The sequence below is a fragment of the Equus caballus genome, chromosome 1 (assembly GCF_041296265.1).
Source record: "Equus caballus isolate H_3958 breed thoroughbred chromosome 1, TB-T2T, whole genome shotgun sequence".
NCBI classification, from domain to species: domain Eukaryota; kingdom Metazoa; phylum Chordata; class Mammalia; order Perissodactyla; family Equidae; genus Equus; species Equus caballus.
Genome location: NC_091684.1, coordinates 8,893,286 through 8,909,317, shown reverse-complemented (window position 1 = coordinate 8,909,317; position 16,032 = coordinate 8,893,286). Strand labels below are relative to the sequence as shown.

The 16,032-nt window shown below is 36.8% G+C and overlaps 1 protein-coding gene across 6 annotated transcripts in view; it reads left to right on the top strand.

The window, feature by feature from the left end:
* ZRANB1 (zinc finger RANBP2-type containing 1) overlaps positions 1 to 16,032 on the top strand; it is a 65,933-nt gene that overhangs the window by 14,030 nt on the left and 35,871 nt on the right. For 2 of the 6 annotated variants that reach the window (XM_023637369.2, XM_070253592.1), the window contains exon 2: positions 8,983 to 9,833. The exons of 1 other annotated variant lie outside the window; for it this stretch is intronic. In XM_023637369.2, coding sequence (XP_023493137.1) covers positions 9,020 to 9,833 — 814 coding nt within the window. In that variant the 5' untranslated portion in view covers positions 8,983 to 9,019. Of the gene's footprint in view, positions 1 to 7,496; positions 7,667 to 8,982; positions 9,834 to 16,032 lie in introns of those variants that run through there. 3 more of the 6 variants (XM_023637362.2, XM_070253525.1, XM_070253549.1) reach the window with 3 other exon arrangements.

Below are 16,032 nucleotides of genomic sequence, written 5' to 3'. Positions count from 1 at the left end.
TCCACAGAATCAGTTTATGCCTCTGTACCCTGTAATCCTGTAAATTGGTAGTTAGGTCTAGAAGCTTCATCATATTCAGGTTTGATGACAATATTATTAATACTTGGCACAAATAATTCACATTGGTGTATGGATATATGATAGCTTTATTTTAAAAATAGATTTTTGATACTGCTTAGATCTGTTAAGTGATCATTAACTTAATCCTAGCGTATATTGTAAAATTTGGGCTTGAATATCAGAATTTGTCACAAGTGGAGCAGGGAAAAGTTAAAAAACTCATCTTTGGAAAAAGAATATTTGCAAAATAAATTCGATAAACAGGATTTTCAAGTGAATGTTTATGTAGAAAAATGTCAGACTCTTTGCTAGTTAGAGTTATATAGGGTGGGGATTCTGGAGATCATCTTGTCTAACTCATTCATTTTTTTTTTTTTTTACAAATGAGAAAATTGAGGCTGTAAAAGATAAAAATGATTTCCTTACTGTCTCACAGTCATTCTTTGCTTTCCTTTAAAACAGGGCCTTGTATAGTTACCATAATTCATACACGTGCCATTTGGGGAGATTCCCCTTTTTTGATTGTCTGAATGAAAATGGAAGGCTTTCTCTTTTTGTTTTAATTGGCATACTGTAGTTTGTTTAGTAATCTGGATTAGTGTATTAAAGAGAAGTCAAGCTGACTTTTATTATTAATATTTTCTTCCTTAGGGATTGCATCCAAAATAAAAAATAATTAAGGTATTTTATAGTCTGAAACCATGGTGAATGCTCCAAGTTGTCTTTTTTCACTCAATTTTAGATGTTAAATTTAGTATATCTTGTTTTATAAATCACTTTCTGAGATCTTGCCTACTTGCTCAACTTTTTAGACATTTTGGAGTAGTTGTCAAACTAGATATGCTTTGGGAAGATTGTGTGTAATTTTAAAAAGCTAAAATTTGAGCAAAATGTGTGTTAAAGTTTTTTTTTTTAAGTTTGCCTCTTTAGATAGTGTCTGTCGGTAGTCGTCTAGGAAGGACTGCTTAGTGAGAAACTCACCGTTGAGTATGTTGTTGGCTGGGTTTGTCATATATGGCCTTTATTATGTTGAGGTACTTTCCTTCTACACCCATTTTATTGAAATAGTTCAAATTCTGGGTAATGGGACCAGGTCAGTATGGGCTGCCCTATAAATGTATATTTATTACATAGTGTGTATAGTACAGACTTTGGAGCTAGAATCCCTGGATTCAAACCCTGGCACTGCCAGTTAGTAGCTTTGTGATTTTAGGCAAGTTACTCAACTCTGTTTCTGTTTCCAATCTGTAAAATTAAAGATAATAATAGTACTTGTTTCATAGGGTTCTGAGGATTAAATTACTTAATGTATATGTACAGTGCTTAGAACAATGTCTAGCATGCAGTAAATGCATAAGTTTTAGCTATTTTTTCTTCTCAGTTGGACAAAGATGACCCTGGCAGAATTGTAAAATAGACAGAGTTGGCCTAGACAGTCGTCCATCTCTGATGATTGAGCAAGCAGTGCCTTAAACCTGCTGCTGTCTTCGGCATTCCTTCCCAAGTTGCCCTTTGCTAAACTGTTGCCTACTTGTTCTCCCTGTCCCTGCAATGAAAACTGAAATCACAAAGTCCCCATCCTGTTTTCCTGTTATTCATTACACTAGGAATCATGAGAAAAATGATGTAATTGAATGTTACTAATAAAAGCATTTGTAAAGAACTTGTATTTATAAAATAAGTTTTAATTCAAATAATTTTAATGGATTGGAAGTTAGGCAAAATAACAAAGAAATTTGAAAAGTTGAGGTGTTAAGAAAAAGATATTTTTGGACAAGATTGGTAGCTCTGAGTTGGTTTTGCCTTGGAATATTTCATCCACTTGCTTCTGCTTGCTTTTTGCATCTTTTTCTTACTTATATCAGAATTTACTGATTGTCTTAAAGCTCCAGGTTTCTTCCCTTTCTTTCTCTATCACACAGGTGACATCATAGTGTTTGGTGAAAAGATGGCCTTTAGTTGAGCTAGGTGTAGTAATGACTCTTGGTTCCTATGGATACTTTGTTAATTGAGACTAATCTGTTCAGTGTGAACAGAGAATGGATAGGATAATGAAATAAATCAAATTCTGAATGAGGTAGCCTGTTCATAGTGCTTGCAAAAGTTTTATTATTTTTTAAATGCTGGGTTGATATGCGGTCCTGGAGATCATCACCCCATTTCCATGTATGTTTAAGAAAATCGTAGTCATCTTTCATCTAATCAGATTGTAGGTGCCCTGAGCGCAAGGACAGTGTTTTATCTACTTACATCTCTCCACATTTCTGAGTGTATAATAGACGTTTGGTAACTCGGCTTAGGTTGTTACATTGAATTAGTTTTGTTTGGGATTATAATTTGGGGTGTGTGATTGACCTGTGATGTCTCTGAAATTATGTAAAGGAACTGTTCTACAGTAGCTCAAGATACACGTGTGTTACTCCTCCTTCCTTTCTTGTTACTGTCTAGGAACTAGAGAGTATAGAGGAACTTGGCTAAATTACGGAAAAAGCCCTAGTATGTGAAGAGGTAGAATTCCTCTTGAAGTGACTAAAATAGATTAAAAGAAAGAGCATTGCGAGGGCCAGCCCCGTGACCGAGTGGTTAAGTTCGTGTGTTCCACTGCGGTGGCCCAGGGTTTTGCCGGTTTGAATCCTTGGCATCGACGTGGCACCGCTCATCAGGCCACACTGAGGCAGCGTCCCACATGCCACAACTGGAAGGACCCATAACTAAAAAATACACAACTGTGTACTGGGGGGCTTTGGGGAGAAAAAGGAAAAATAAAATCTCAAAAGAAAGAAAGAAAGAGCATTGCCTTTGTTTCATGTGAGATTTGACAGGTAAATTAATTTTGTGTCTGTAGATCATCTTCCATTCTAATCAGTGCATTGCTAATTCTCTAGTGGTTTAAAAGACCAATCCTTAGGGCCGGCCCTGTGGCCTAGTGGTTAAGTTCCATTAGCTCTGCTTTGGTGGCCCAGGTTTGGTTCCTGGACGTGGACCTACATCACTTGTTAGCAGCCATGCTGTGGTGGCGACCCACATAGAAAATAGAGGACGATCGGCACAGATGTTAGCTCAGGGTGACTCTTCCTCAGCAAAAAAAAAAAGACAACCAACTATTAGAATGGTAACTTTTATTACATTTTTTTCTAATCAATGCAGTGTTGACATATTGAAATGTAAACTTTATATTCCTTGTTATATTTCAAGGACTTAAGTTTGGTTGGAATGAAGTTAGATATACTAGTCGTATGGGTAATTGCCTCAGTTAATTACGGTTTAGTGCCAGTAAGGCCACTGTCACCATGGCAGGTGTTATTTAACTTTGTTATCTTAGCTAAATTTACTTTGTACAGCTTGTCCATAAATTCCTGGGACGGGGCCTTACTTAGGAAGTATGTTTAGTTCAAATCTACTCATTAGATACAGATAATAGAGAAAATAGTGACTTCTCTATGGGAGGAAGTTCAGCACATTTTTGAGATCTACTGATTCTTGATTATTTATACATAGTTTCACCTAAATGTAGTACTTTCAGAAGATATTTAATGATTGCAAAAGTTTTTGTACTTGTGCCCTTTACATCACAGGACTTGGTTAGTTAACCAGCTCATGAGTACCTATGGCTTGGCCCCCAGCTTTTAGTGACAGAGACTTTCTACTGAGGTCTTGCCACAGGAGTGCATCCCCTCCTCTAGAATTTCTCTTTTTTGCCTGAGATTATTCAGAAGCTCCACTCTTTTCTCTTTCTTCAGGTCAGTCAACATGGTCTCTTCTATGGGTTTTACTAAACACAGGGCTGGTCCACATTCCATGCCACTAGAATCCCTGAGCCAAAGTTTTTGAAAGCTTGGCTACCTGACTGAAAACCGAGGGGAGGGTAATGATACAGGGAAAATACACACAAATCCGTGTTCCAGAAACCAGCCCGAAGAGGAAATACAGAAAGTGCCAAATGTCAGTAGAAGCGTAGTTACTTGGAGTGCACTTGAAGTGATTTGAAAAAAAAACTTCATGAGATGAGACTTAAACTGAGCCACGAGTCTAGGGTATGTGAGGTGTGTTTGGGAGTGGGTGTTTGTGTGCTGGGAAGGAGTTGAGAGTTTATACTATTGCAGAAGAGCTTCAGAAAGAGAGCTTGTTATTAGAAAGATTATTCTGGTAACAGTGAGCTAGATGGACTTAGAAAGGGAATGGGCCTAGGAGGCTATTGCAGTGGTTCTGACCTGAACTGAGAAAGGGTTGATGACAGTTGGAATGGGAAGAAAAGAATTAATTGGACAGAAACCACTAAAGAGAATCTATGGGAACAGGGCAGAATTCAAGACGATTCTGAGTTTCTGTGCTGGGGGCGGGGGTGTTACTAAGTGTCTTTAATGGAAACTGGAGAAGTCAGGATAGGAGTTTGTTGTGAGAAGAAGATAAGAGCTTTAATGTAGGATGTGATAAGCTCTTGGAGCCCTGAAATGAGGTCAGATTAGTAGATATAGGGTTCATCATATCATCAGTCTTCAGGATCTTGCTCAAGACTAGTTGTTCTTTTTCTGTTGACTGTTGCGAGGAAGATAGTGATGTAGAAAGATGCTGAGGAGAGGGGCTGGCCCCGTGGCGCGCTCCCCTGCGGCGGCCCAGGGTTTCGCTGGTTTGGATCCTGGGCGCGGACATGGCACTGCTTGTCAGGTCACGTTAAGGCGGCATCCCACGTGCCACAACTAGAAGGACCTGCAATTAAGATATACAACTATGTACCCGGGGGGATTTGGGGAGACAAAGTAGGAAAAAAAAAAAAATTGGCCGCAGTTGTTAGTTCAATTGCCAATCTTTAATTAAAAAAAAAAAGGAAAGATGCTGAGGAGAAAAGAGGAAATGACTATGTGGGATTTTTGGCTTAAGGAGTTAAGTAGTACTTTTTATTTATATAAATGTTACAATTCAGAATTACCGTGTGATATTTTAGCAGAACCTGAAAATTCAGCATGCTTGGAATATCGTTTTAGTTTTAGCTTTCATCTGTATTGCCCTAAGATGCTTTCTGAGCATTTGTGAATCTCCACAGATGTATGTTAATTAATATTTACATCAACAATTTATATTAATAAGTATTTATAGTAGTAAGTATAGACTTACTGATAAAGGTGATACAGAACTTAAAGACTGCTGTCACTTGTTCCTTTGGATAACTTCTCATTGTCTGAAACTAATTGGCAACCGATCTCTCGTTTTTTGCTTTTTTAAAAAATTTTTCCTCTTTCTCCCCAAAGCCCCTCGGTACACAGTTGTATATATTTTAGTTGTGGGTCCTTCTAGTTGTGGCATGTGGGACGCCATCTCAGCATGGCCTGATGAGTGGTACCGTGTCCACGCCCAGGATCCGAACCGGTGAAACCCTGGGCTGCTGAAGCGGAGCCCACAAACTTAACCACTCGGCCATGGGGCTGGCCCCTTGGTTTGTTTCTTAAATCCTTGTACTTGATGAGGATTATTTTACTTTTCCAGTTCTCTTTCATAGAGTTTTAGGAGGTGGTTGGGGAAATTTGTAGCATAGCTGCAATTTTGAGGAATTGACTTCAGTATAGATATATTTCTTCTACAAGGTTTACTAATGCTTCACAAGTAGGTCTAATTAATTCATTGTTAAGCACGACAGTATAAAAATGTTCAGTTACTAGTCCCTCCCTTTCCCCAGCTGTTAATCCATACACCCATAATACTTGTGCTTTTATGGTTATTTGAACTGGAAAGTATATAATGAAGAGAAGTTACGAATTTAGTACTGGAAAATGGTTGATATACTTGGAGGCATTATTCAGTCTGTCTACAGCTAGAGCTTGATGTACAAATGGATTCATGGACTCTTTGGTCCACAGGATGGGAAATCCTGGTATGCATTTGAACCAAGGAATATTTCTTTTAAGAGTAGCAGTTGTGTCTAGTTCACCTTAAAGAAGGTTCAGATTATGCAGATTTTATTGTTGCTTTTTATTATACCAATTAATTGAAGTATGAGTTATTAGATGGAGTTTGGAAATCTGTTACCTGTAAAATTAGACTTAAATTTACTTGGTTATATGAATGTATGTTAACTTAAAAGATATTTTGTAACGGTTTTATTTCAGTGTGCAATATTAACTCTCAGAACTGGTTGCTGTTAAATAATTTTATGTTCTTTTTGGGATGTTTTGACATCTGGAAGAAAAAGTGTACTTAGTGTTAATTTCATCTCAGTAATGCAAAATCACATAATTGAGCTGATGTTATCCTTACTCTTCCATTCCATTTACTGATTACCACAGGTACAAATGGCTCTCTCAGGTAATCCTCTCCAATAAATTTTAGCTTTCAGTTACCGAAAACAATATTCCTACCGAGTCTCTAATTCCCCATAGAGTGGATACTGTATACATCATTATCTAATACAATGAATGCACTTATCTCAAAACTCTTGAGCTTGGTTTTATTAATTACCTAATTTTTGGAAGGGGTAGGCTATTTAATACCAGGCATGTTTGACAATGATTCTTTATTTTTTATGGTAGCTTTTTTGTTTGTTTTTCTGTCAGACATGGACATTTAAATATGTTTTACTGGCACGTTAGTTCCCTGAAGATTAACTAAGATAATGTAAGGTCACAAGCTGTTTAATTGAGCCTACAAACATATCAAAGTAAGACTTATCAAAGAAGCATGGATTTTTGAATATGACAATTTAAAATGAAATATTGAAATTACTTATAGAAGCCCTGGATGTGTTCATTATGTCATTTGTTCTTGTCATGATAAGTATTTGCTTGCTTGTTTTAATTTCCAATAGCGTGAGTAAGTTATTTATATTTCATTCCTGAGAAGCTAAAGGGAGAAACTGCCTAATGAGTATGAATATTGTCATTAAATCTCGATTGTCCGTTTTATGGATGCTTATATGATTATAGTTCCCCTCCCTTCAGCACTCTTGGACTGCTGTCAAATTTTGTGTCATATATGCACAAACTAAACTTAAAAAGCTAAACAAGATAAGTACAAGTTACCTGAGTTAGGAAAAAATACAGTTGCTGAGAGAGGAACAGACTTTAAAGCTAAATAGAAGCAGTATTTTTTTTGCTTTTTCTATTTGGTATACCACCTTTGCTCCTACCTCCTTCAGTAATAACAAGGACTACAGATAGGAATTGACTTAGCTTTACCAAGTTGATATTACTGATAATATTAGTGCACATACACGTTTAAGGTTTTAGAGAGAAGTGTCTTTCCCATGTCTAATTTGAGTGACCAGCCCAATCAGTTAGCTAGTTTTATTGCTGTGTTAACTTAAAATTCTAAATATAAAAGTCCATTATTAAAAGAAATGAATAGAATTAAGATAGAGAATTGATTAAAATAAAGCCTTTAAAAATTAATACTTTTGGATAAAGTAGCAGGCTTCAAGTGAAATTCAGTTTTGGTCTCCTTTACAGGAATAGCTATTCACAGTCAGAACACTTATCATGTTTTGCAGTATCTCCTGAGGAAGTCAGAATCTGAGCCAACATGAAGACTGACTCTTGTCTTTGGTCTGATTTATAAACTGTACTTTTATTCTAACCATGTGCAAGGTGGATGTTATAGCATGGAAACTAAAATCTTAGTAAGTGATTTTTAATTTAGCTATTAAATAGTAGCCTTTCTTATAATGAATTTGTCATCTTAACAGAGTTCACACTATGAATGGGGTGAGGATTTTGCAAGCAGGAACATAATCATATGCTTATCAAGTGAAATGAAAGATTTAGCTTTCCAAGTTCAGGAAGAATCCCCAAGAGAGGGAAAGCTTCTATTACTCTGCCTAGGATTCCTTTTACTTTCCTGTTTAAAAATAGGTGGTATGATGATATTAGTTTAGTTGAGAAGGGATTTGAGAAAGTGGAGGCTGACTTTAGAGGCCAATGTCTAAATTCAAGTCATTGAAAAAATCATTAGTAAATTTGCTATGTAATTGCTTTATTAATAAATTAGTTGTAATTAAATAATAAAGTCTTCATTATAGTAGTGTTTAGTAAGCCCAGTGTAGAATCCTAGGAACCTTTTAAATAGTTCATATATTTTTAATGTAAATACAATTGTGAGTATATTTTAAATGTTGAATATTTTGAGTATGAATATTCAAAATTATATTCGCGTGATTATGCTAGTAGTTTTCTCAGGGACGTTCCTTTGGTTTGATTGTCCCAAGTATGAGTGATGTGCAGTGTTTATTTTTTGTCCTCCAGACAGAACTAGATTTTGAGGATATAGGCTATCAGGGAACTTTTATCTCTATTTCACAGTGTTACTTCGTTAATTGTAAAGATTACTTCTCAATATCTTTCTTTTCTACCTGTGCTTATTAAGAGCAGTGGATAATTAGCACTTTTAAAAAAGCTGCTTTTCTCCCTTAGCAAGAATAACAGAATTGACTTTGATCTTCTGAATTCTTTAGTGAATAAGACGTTATGATACTCTACCTAGGTAGGCTAATAATCTATATTGTTCATAACTTGAGAATGGTTATCTAAGATATTTGGTTTGTGTTCTTTCCCTTCCCTTTGAATTTTTTAAGTATTAGTTATTTTTCTAAATTGATGGTGATGACTTGGCTGAAATTAAACATTTCTGTTAGCAGCTTCCCTATTTAACCTCCTTTTCTCTTAGAACAGACTTGCCTTTCTCTTCTGCCTATCTGTTTTGCATTCCAAAGTACAATTTCATTAAATCTCTAGGTCTAAGATTTTGCTTTGGAAATTTATCTCTGGTGTCTCTTTGGAAATTAAAAAAAAAATAAGGATAGTTCAGTATGAAATCTTACGTGTATCTTTTGAGAAATTTGTATTTTGTAAGTTGAAGGGTACTTTTATTTGGGGGGCGTATTTTCAGAGATAGAATTATATAGTTATTGTTTAATAACCATGTCCTAATTGTTTATAGCTTCCTGCCTGACATAACACACTTCAAGAAGTGCACAATGTCAGAACGTGGAATTAAGTGGGCCTGTGAATACTGTACGTATGAAAACTGGCCGTCTGCAATCAAGTGTACTATGTGTCGTGCTCAAAGACCTAGTGGAACAATTATTACAGAAGATCCATTCAAAAGTGGTTCAAGTGATGTTGGTAGAGATTGGGATCCTTCCAGCACTGAAGGAGGAAGTAGTCCTTTGATATGTCCAGACTCAAGTGCAAGACCGAGGGTTAAATCTTCATACAGCATGGAAAATGCAAATAAATGGTCGTGCCACATGTGTACATATTTGAACTGGCCAAGAGCAATCAGATGTACCCAGTGCTTATCCCAACGTAGGACCAGGAGTCCCACGGAATCTCCTCAATCCTCAGGATCTGGCTCAAGACCAGTTGCTTTTTCTGTTGATCCTTGTGAGGAATACAATGATAGAAATAAACTGAACACAAGGACCCAGCATTGGACATGTTCTATTTGCACGTATGAAAACTGGGCCAAGGCTAAAAAATGTGTTGTTTGTGATCATCCCAGACCTAATAATATTGAAGCAATAGAGTTGGCAGAGACTGAAGAGGCCTCTTCAATAATAAATGAGCAAGACAGAGCTCGATGGAGGGGAAGCTGCAGCAGCGGTAATAGCCAAAGAAGATCGCCTCCTACTACGAAACGGGACTCTGAAATGAAAATGGATTTTCAGAGGATTGAATTGGCTGGTGCTGTTGGCAGCAAGGAGGAACTTGAAGTGGACTTCAAAAAACTAAAGCAAATTAAAAACAGGATGAAAAAGACTGATTGGCTGTTCCTCAATGCTTGTGTGGGTAAGTTTCTACATTTTTTAAATGGGATGGGAAAATATATTAAAAATGACATGAAAGATCTAAGCAGGGTCAATATTATTTAGCCTTTAGTACATTCAGCATGCTAGCTGTACTCCCAGTATGCATGCATAAGAATCTCTGTATTTGTGATCTTGTCATAACGTTGTCCTCACTTGCCTCCATTTCATTCTGTATGTCTCTCTCCATCATTAGGGAGGAAAACTTTTTAAGTTAAAGCAGAGTTTTTTTACACTTCAGTAGTAAAATATACACCTGGAGTTTAAAACTGTTACTCTATTATAACAAGATGTGCCTGAGGAACACCAGCTGCTGCTTCAGAATGTCTGTAAACAGTGTGAGCATCTTGTGATGATAGAAGCTTTAGTCAGATGTTAAAAATATCACAAAAATGTGTGACTCCAAGAAGTTGAACAAACATGATATTGACCTTGAAAATACCAATGTTAATGTAACATGAACGTCATGTAGTAAATAATTGCAAAGTTTAGGAAGCTGATTTCACAGTTCAATTATGATCTGTGTTTTGTGGTTTTAGTGCTTTCCTAAGGAAATTCTGGATATTGATCCCAGTTATTGGCTCAGAGCTGTTAAAGGACAGAGACATGTTCTGAGAGTAGGGTTTTCTCCAGTTGTTGACCTTGTGAGTTAATTATTTGTGATGTAATTCACAAAAGCAGTTATTTGACTTTTCTGTATATTCTTTTCTTCTTTTTTTGAGTAGTTTAGCTATTTGAATTTTATGATTTAAATTATTTGGATGGAGTGCTTACTTTGGCATTTGTTTTGTAAAGGAAAGTTGAGTTACTACTAAAGTTAAATATTATGTGGAACAGTAGCTAAGTCTTAAACATGGCTTAGCTGTATATATATATATTTTTCCCTAGTACTGATTTCTTTTGTTTATCTCCTTGAATATAGTCCCAAGACTATGTAAGACAAAACTGTAAGGACCTGCAAGTCCTAAGAGTAGATGTTAGGAAATGTGAGTTTTTTATTTTAGTTTTGTCCTGGCAAAAAACAATGTCCCAGCAGATAAGCCCTTCTGAACACCAGACTTAGAAGGTACCTAGTAACTGTTAGCTCCGGTTTTCTCCTGTCCTGAGGACTAGGGATGAAAGCATACTGAGCCATTTTCTATCTCTGTTGTCCCATTTTATCCCGTGGTTTTTTTCCTTCCCCAAATTGGGGTACCACATATGGTGTGTGATTATCTTTTTTTTTCCCTCCTGGAGATAAAAAGCGTTATTATTTATTATTTATTTTTCTTTTTGACGCCAAATTCATGTAACTTAAAATTCACCATTTTGAAAGCGAACAATTCAGTAGCATTTAGTACCTTCACAGTATTATGCAGCCACCACCTCTGTCTAGTTCCAAAATATTTTCATCACCCTAGAAGGAAACCCAGTTCTCATTAAGCAGTTTTTCCACATCCCCTCCTTTCCACAGTCCCTGATAATCGCCAGTCTGCTTTCTGTCTCTATGGATTTACCTCTTCTGGATATTCATATAAATGGAATCTTACATTACGTGACTTTTTGTATCTAGGCATGGTTGTTTTTTAATTACCTGTATACCTTTTGGAACGTTCTTAAAATCCTTTTTGCAGGCAGTAGTGTACCATGCATGCATTTACTACAAGGTGGTCTTATAGGACACGTAAGTTTATAGGTGGAAATGGACTACATTGGAACAATTCTTAACCTCTTTTGGGGTCATAGAATCCTTTAGGAATCAGAGGTTCGTTGTTTCTTCAAGTTAGTGGGTCTCAGGATAAGAACTCCTGCTTTGAAATATTTTCTCCTCTTAAAACACACAAGTTAGACCAATCAGTATAACTTTATCTTTATGGCTATTATTTCCTGTCTTTGTAAGTACTCTGTCTTTTTGGTGCTGCCTTTTCTTTCCACATTTTCTTCTTTCTTTTGATCCTTGTACTTCGCATTCTGATAGCTGTGAGTTCATTTTAAAGGTGGAACAAAAACTCCTACGAGCAAGACTAATACTGGATTTGGTCTTGTTTCATTTACAAAACAGTTTCTTTGTCCTTAAGTTCCTGTTCCCACCCAATCCAGAGGTTCTAGGTTCTTAGAGCCAAGGATTGATTGTATTTGCTTCTTAGTAATGTGGATTCTCTCTTTCCTGTCAGCAAATATTTTTTGCCTGTTCACTACACGATGTGGTTCTGAACTGTTGTACAAAAGATTATGGCCCTATCTTTATTGGGTAGTCATATCCTGATTTGTAAACATAACTGAAGTATGTTAAAACTTTTTTTACTTGTTTACATTGTGTTGGGTTAATTACCAGAAGTCCACATGTAATGAAAATTAATCTTTATTTCCCCTTTTCTGCCTGCCTTATGTTCTCCAGATTTCATTAGAGATGACATATTATAGCTTGTTGACGTTAGGCATTTAAAAAAATCATCTAAGTGCTCGCTTTGGCAGCACGTGTATTAAAAAAAATCATTTCCAAAATATATATGCTCAGTATAAAATGTGTACTGCGTATAAAATTTATATTAAGTATAAAACGTGAGACTTTCTCATTTAAAATTGGAAAAAAAAATCTCAACCTCAGGCCAGCTTTGTAGCTGGTAAAATAGGAATGAGGAAGATTCCGTTGTTGAGAAGGCAAGAGTAAACTAAAGCAGCATCAGTATTGAGCAAGACTCTTTTAAATGACTGTTGGGTGTAAGTTTCACATAAGCCTTGTTATCTTGGGTGGTGAGAGGATGTTGGGGACAGCAATGCCAAAACCTGACATCAGTAAAAGTGGAATTTGGGAGTGGGAGCTGCGATGGTAAAGGCAGAGGTGTGAATTTAAGTGTGCAGTTGTCTCTGGAATGTCTGCAGTTTGGTGCCAGGTATTTTCTGGGAGGACATGTTGGTGCTAAGCATAGACTGCCTTTCCCACTGGATAGATAATAATGTCTCTAGAGAATAGGGCAGCACTACCTAGCGCACCATTTTAGTTCTGCTATTGTGTTGAATCAGTGGTCTTTTAAAAGAACATCTAAATTTGTGACCCAAGTTGATCCCTTGAAAAGACACAGGATCAGAGTCGAGTCCTAAATTAAATCTGTGTAACAACTTCTTGTATTCCTGAACCCTAGACTTATATAGCTACCTGCTTATGCAACATCTTCTTTTGAATATCTAATATTTAAAAAGCTCATTTCAAACTCAGTGAGGCTAAAACTGAACTGGTCTCTCCCTCAAATCTGTTCTCTCACAGTCCCCCATCTCGGTTGATGACAAGTTCTTCGTTCCATTTGCTGTTCCAAAAGCGTTGGTCATCCTTGAGCCTCCTCTTTTTCTCTTATACCCCATTCCTATATGTCAGAAAATCTTATTGACTCTACCTTTAAAATATATCCAGAATCTCACCACTTCTCGCCACCCTGGTCCAAACCACCTGATCTCTTTGCCCTTGTCCTCCTTTACAAACTGTTCTCCACATAGAAGCTACTCTTTTAAAACTCTGCTCAGAACCCTCCAGTGATTCTCTGTGTTGCTCAGAGTAAAAGCCAGTCTCTTAAAGACTCTTTAGGCTCTCTGTTCCTGCACCTCTCTGCCCCCATAAACACTGTTTCCCTCTGACCTCGTCTATTGCTCTCAACCTCGCTCATTCATTCCAGCCGGTCTAGCTACCTTTCTTGTCTACAAGTGAGCCTTAAAGCCTCTGTTCTTACTGTTTCCTCTGCCTGCATTTCTCTTTCTCTAGGTTGCAGGAAAGCTGATTTACTTGTTCAGTTTTTCTCAATGTTGCCTTTCCCAGTGAGGCCTCCCTGACTGCTGTATCTAACGTTGTAGCCCTGTCCTGTAACCCTGCCCCCAGCTCTAATTTTCTTCACAACGCTTGTCACCTTCTAATACACTTGGTCACCTTATTATTTGTCTCTCTCTTCCTTAGAATTTAAGCTTCATGAGGGCCAGGAATTTTGTCACTTGTTTACAGCTATATCCTAGTACCTAACACAGTGCTTTAAATATTCAAATATTTGTTAAATCAATTGGTGAATAAATCTTCCTGGAAACTGGGATTTGAACAGGTAGACCTTTCTGCTCCTCTCCTGAATTTCTAGACTTTTTGCTTTCTGTATGTTTTTACTTTACAGACTACCTGGGGCTCGACCCCGTGGGAGCCATCTTGACTTCTCCTTGTCAGGGGAAGAGAGAGGAAGTAGGTATCATAGGGTTTTGTTGGAAAGAGTAGAGAGGCCTCAATTTATCACCAGGCAGTCTATGGATATGGAAAGCCTGAAGTCAGATTTCTTGACGTTTAATTTCTCTATCTTCCTACCTTCACTGATGAATATTTGATAATTTGATGAATATATGTTATAAAGAAAAAAAATCATCGTCTGTGTTTGCTATACCTACCGTCCTAAATCAAATAAACTTTTTACTTGAAAATTTTTTATTCAGTTGTCATTGGATCTAATGCTTCCTATTTGGCATTTTGTCTCACATCTTAAATAGCAGCTGCATCTGTCTTCCATTTAGCTTGTTCAGTGACCCTGCTAATGGAGATGGGAAAGATTTGAGATTGGTGGGGGTGGTGGTGGTAAAGGCATAGGGGGAAAAGAGTCAAGCTTGTATAACAGCTACATGTTGAAACTGGAATTTTTTTTGCTGAAGTGTTCAGTTGTCCCATGGCAGTGGCGTTATAGAGAACACGTGCATCAAAATATCTTCTGTTGCTCCCCAGCTTTCGGGCGACCTGTAGTGTGCACTGGTGCCCCTGTTGAGAATCACTGACTTACGGGGTAAACTAGAATCTTCTTATGAATGAGCATGCTGAAATGGAATCCTGAGGATTGTAGTCTTGATTATTCCTGAGTAAAATTTTGATGTGTCTAAAAAGTTGTATGATTCTTAAAACACAGAAAAATATTAGAATTAACTTTTAAGTTGTCTGCAAAAATATTGTTATATATATATATTTTTAAAGATTTTATTTTTTCCTTTTTCTCCCCAAAGCCCCCCGGTACATAGTTGTATATTCTTCGTTGTGGGTCCTTCTAGTTGTGGCATGTGGGACGCTGCCTCAGCGTGGTTTGATGAGCAGTGTCATGTCCGCGCCCAGGATTCAAACCAACGAAACCCTGGGCCGCCTGCAGCGGAGCGCGCGGACTTAACCACTCGGCCACGGGGCCAACCCCAAAAATATTGTTATATTTGATCTAACATTTCACCCTTTCTCCTAATTTAATTGTGTTGAAGATCAATATCTGTGGCAGTTATTTTCTGTATTGATGCCAATTGTATTTTGGCCCCCTTTCCAGAAACCTGTATACGGTGTCATATCTGTCTGCCCACTCCACAGTGTCACATATAAATGTAGGAATGTCTAAAACTTGTATGGTGTTAAACATGTCAGAATGTATTTGTCCATGGGGTTTCACTAACACTCTTTTTTCATTTTAACAAAAATTAGCAATGTTTAGGTTTATTATATTTTAAAATATTCTTTTCAATTTATTTTGGTATTGGTATTAAATATATGTATATGAATGGTTTTTCTCAATGAAGTAAACCATTAAGGTTGTGGTAGTGTTATTTTTCTTTCTCTGGAAAAACAAATTTATTGCAAAGTGTAATATGCTATGGTGACTTTTTTAATTCCTAGTTTTGAGATATAGAGTCTGGTCAAGTGAAAGGAGTATTGTACAATAATCCAAACAAAATTAAATTAACTTCAATGGAAGAAAAAGTCACGTAAGATTAGTTTTTGAGAGATGATAGTACTATGAACTGGAATGCTGAAGTGATTTATACTGAGAAAATGACCACATCAGAACAAAACAGAAAAAAAAACCCTTGATATAGGACACAATAGTGATTTTACCCATTTATTAAGATGTCTTTGTGGCTGACTTTTTAACTTTAGGGGAAACTCAGGGCATATAAATTATTGTAAAGAAAAAAATATAAGAGGCTTTTAATTCTCTAGTTCAGTACTCCTTAGCTTTAAAAGTTATTAATTTGCTCTACAGAGACATTTTAATGATGACTTATTTGAAGGCACAAAACATTAGGTATGTTGAAAAATACACTATTAACGAGATGGATTACAGTGTCCAAATCTGTATTTTTTTCACTTGCCCACTATAGTGATGCGCTGCATAATGACGTTTTGGGCAACAACGGACCACATAAATGATGGTGGT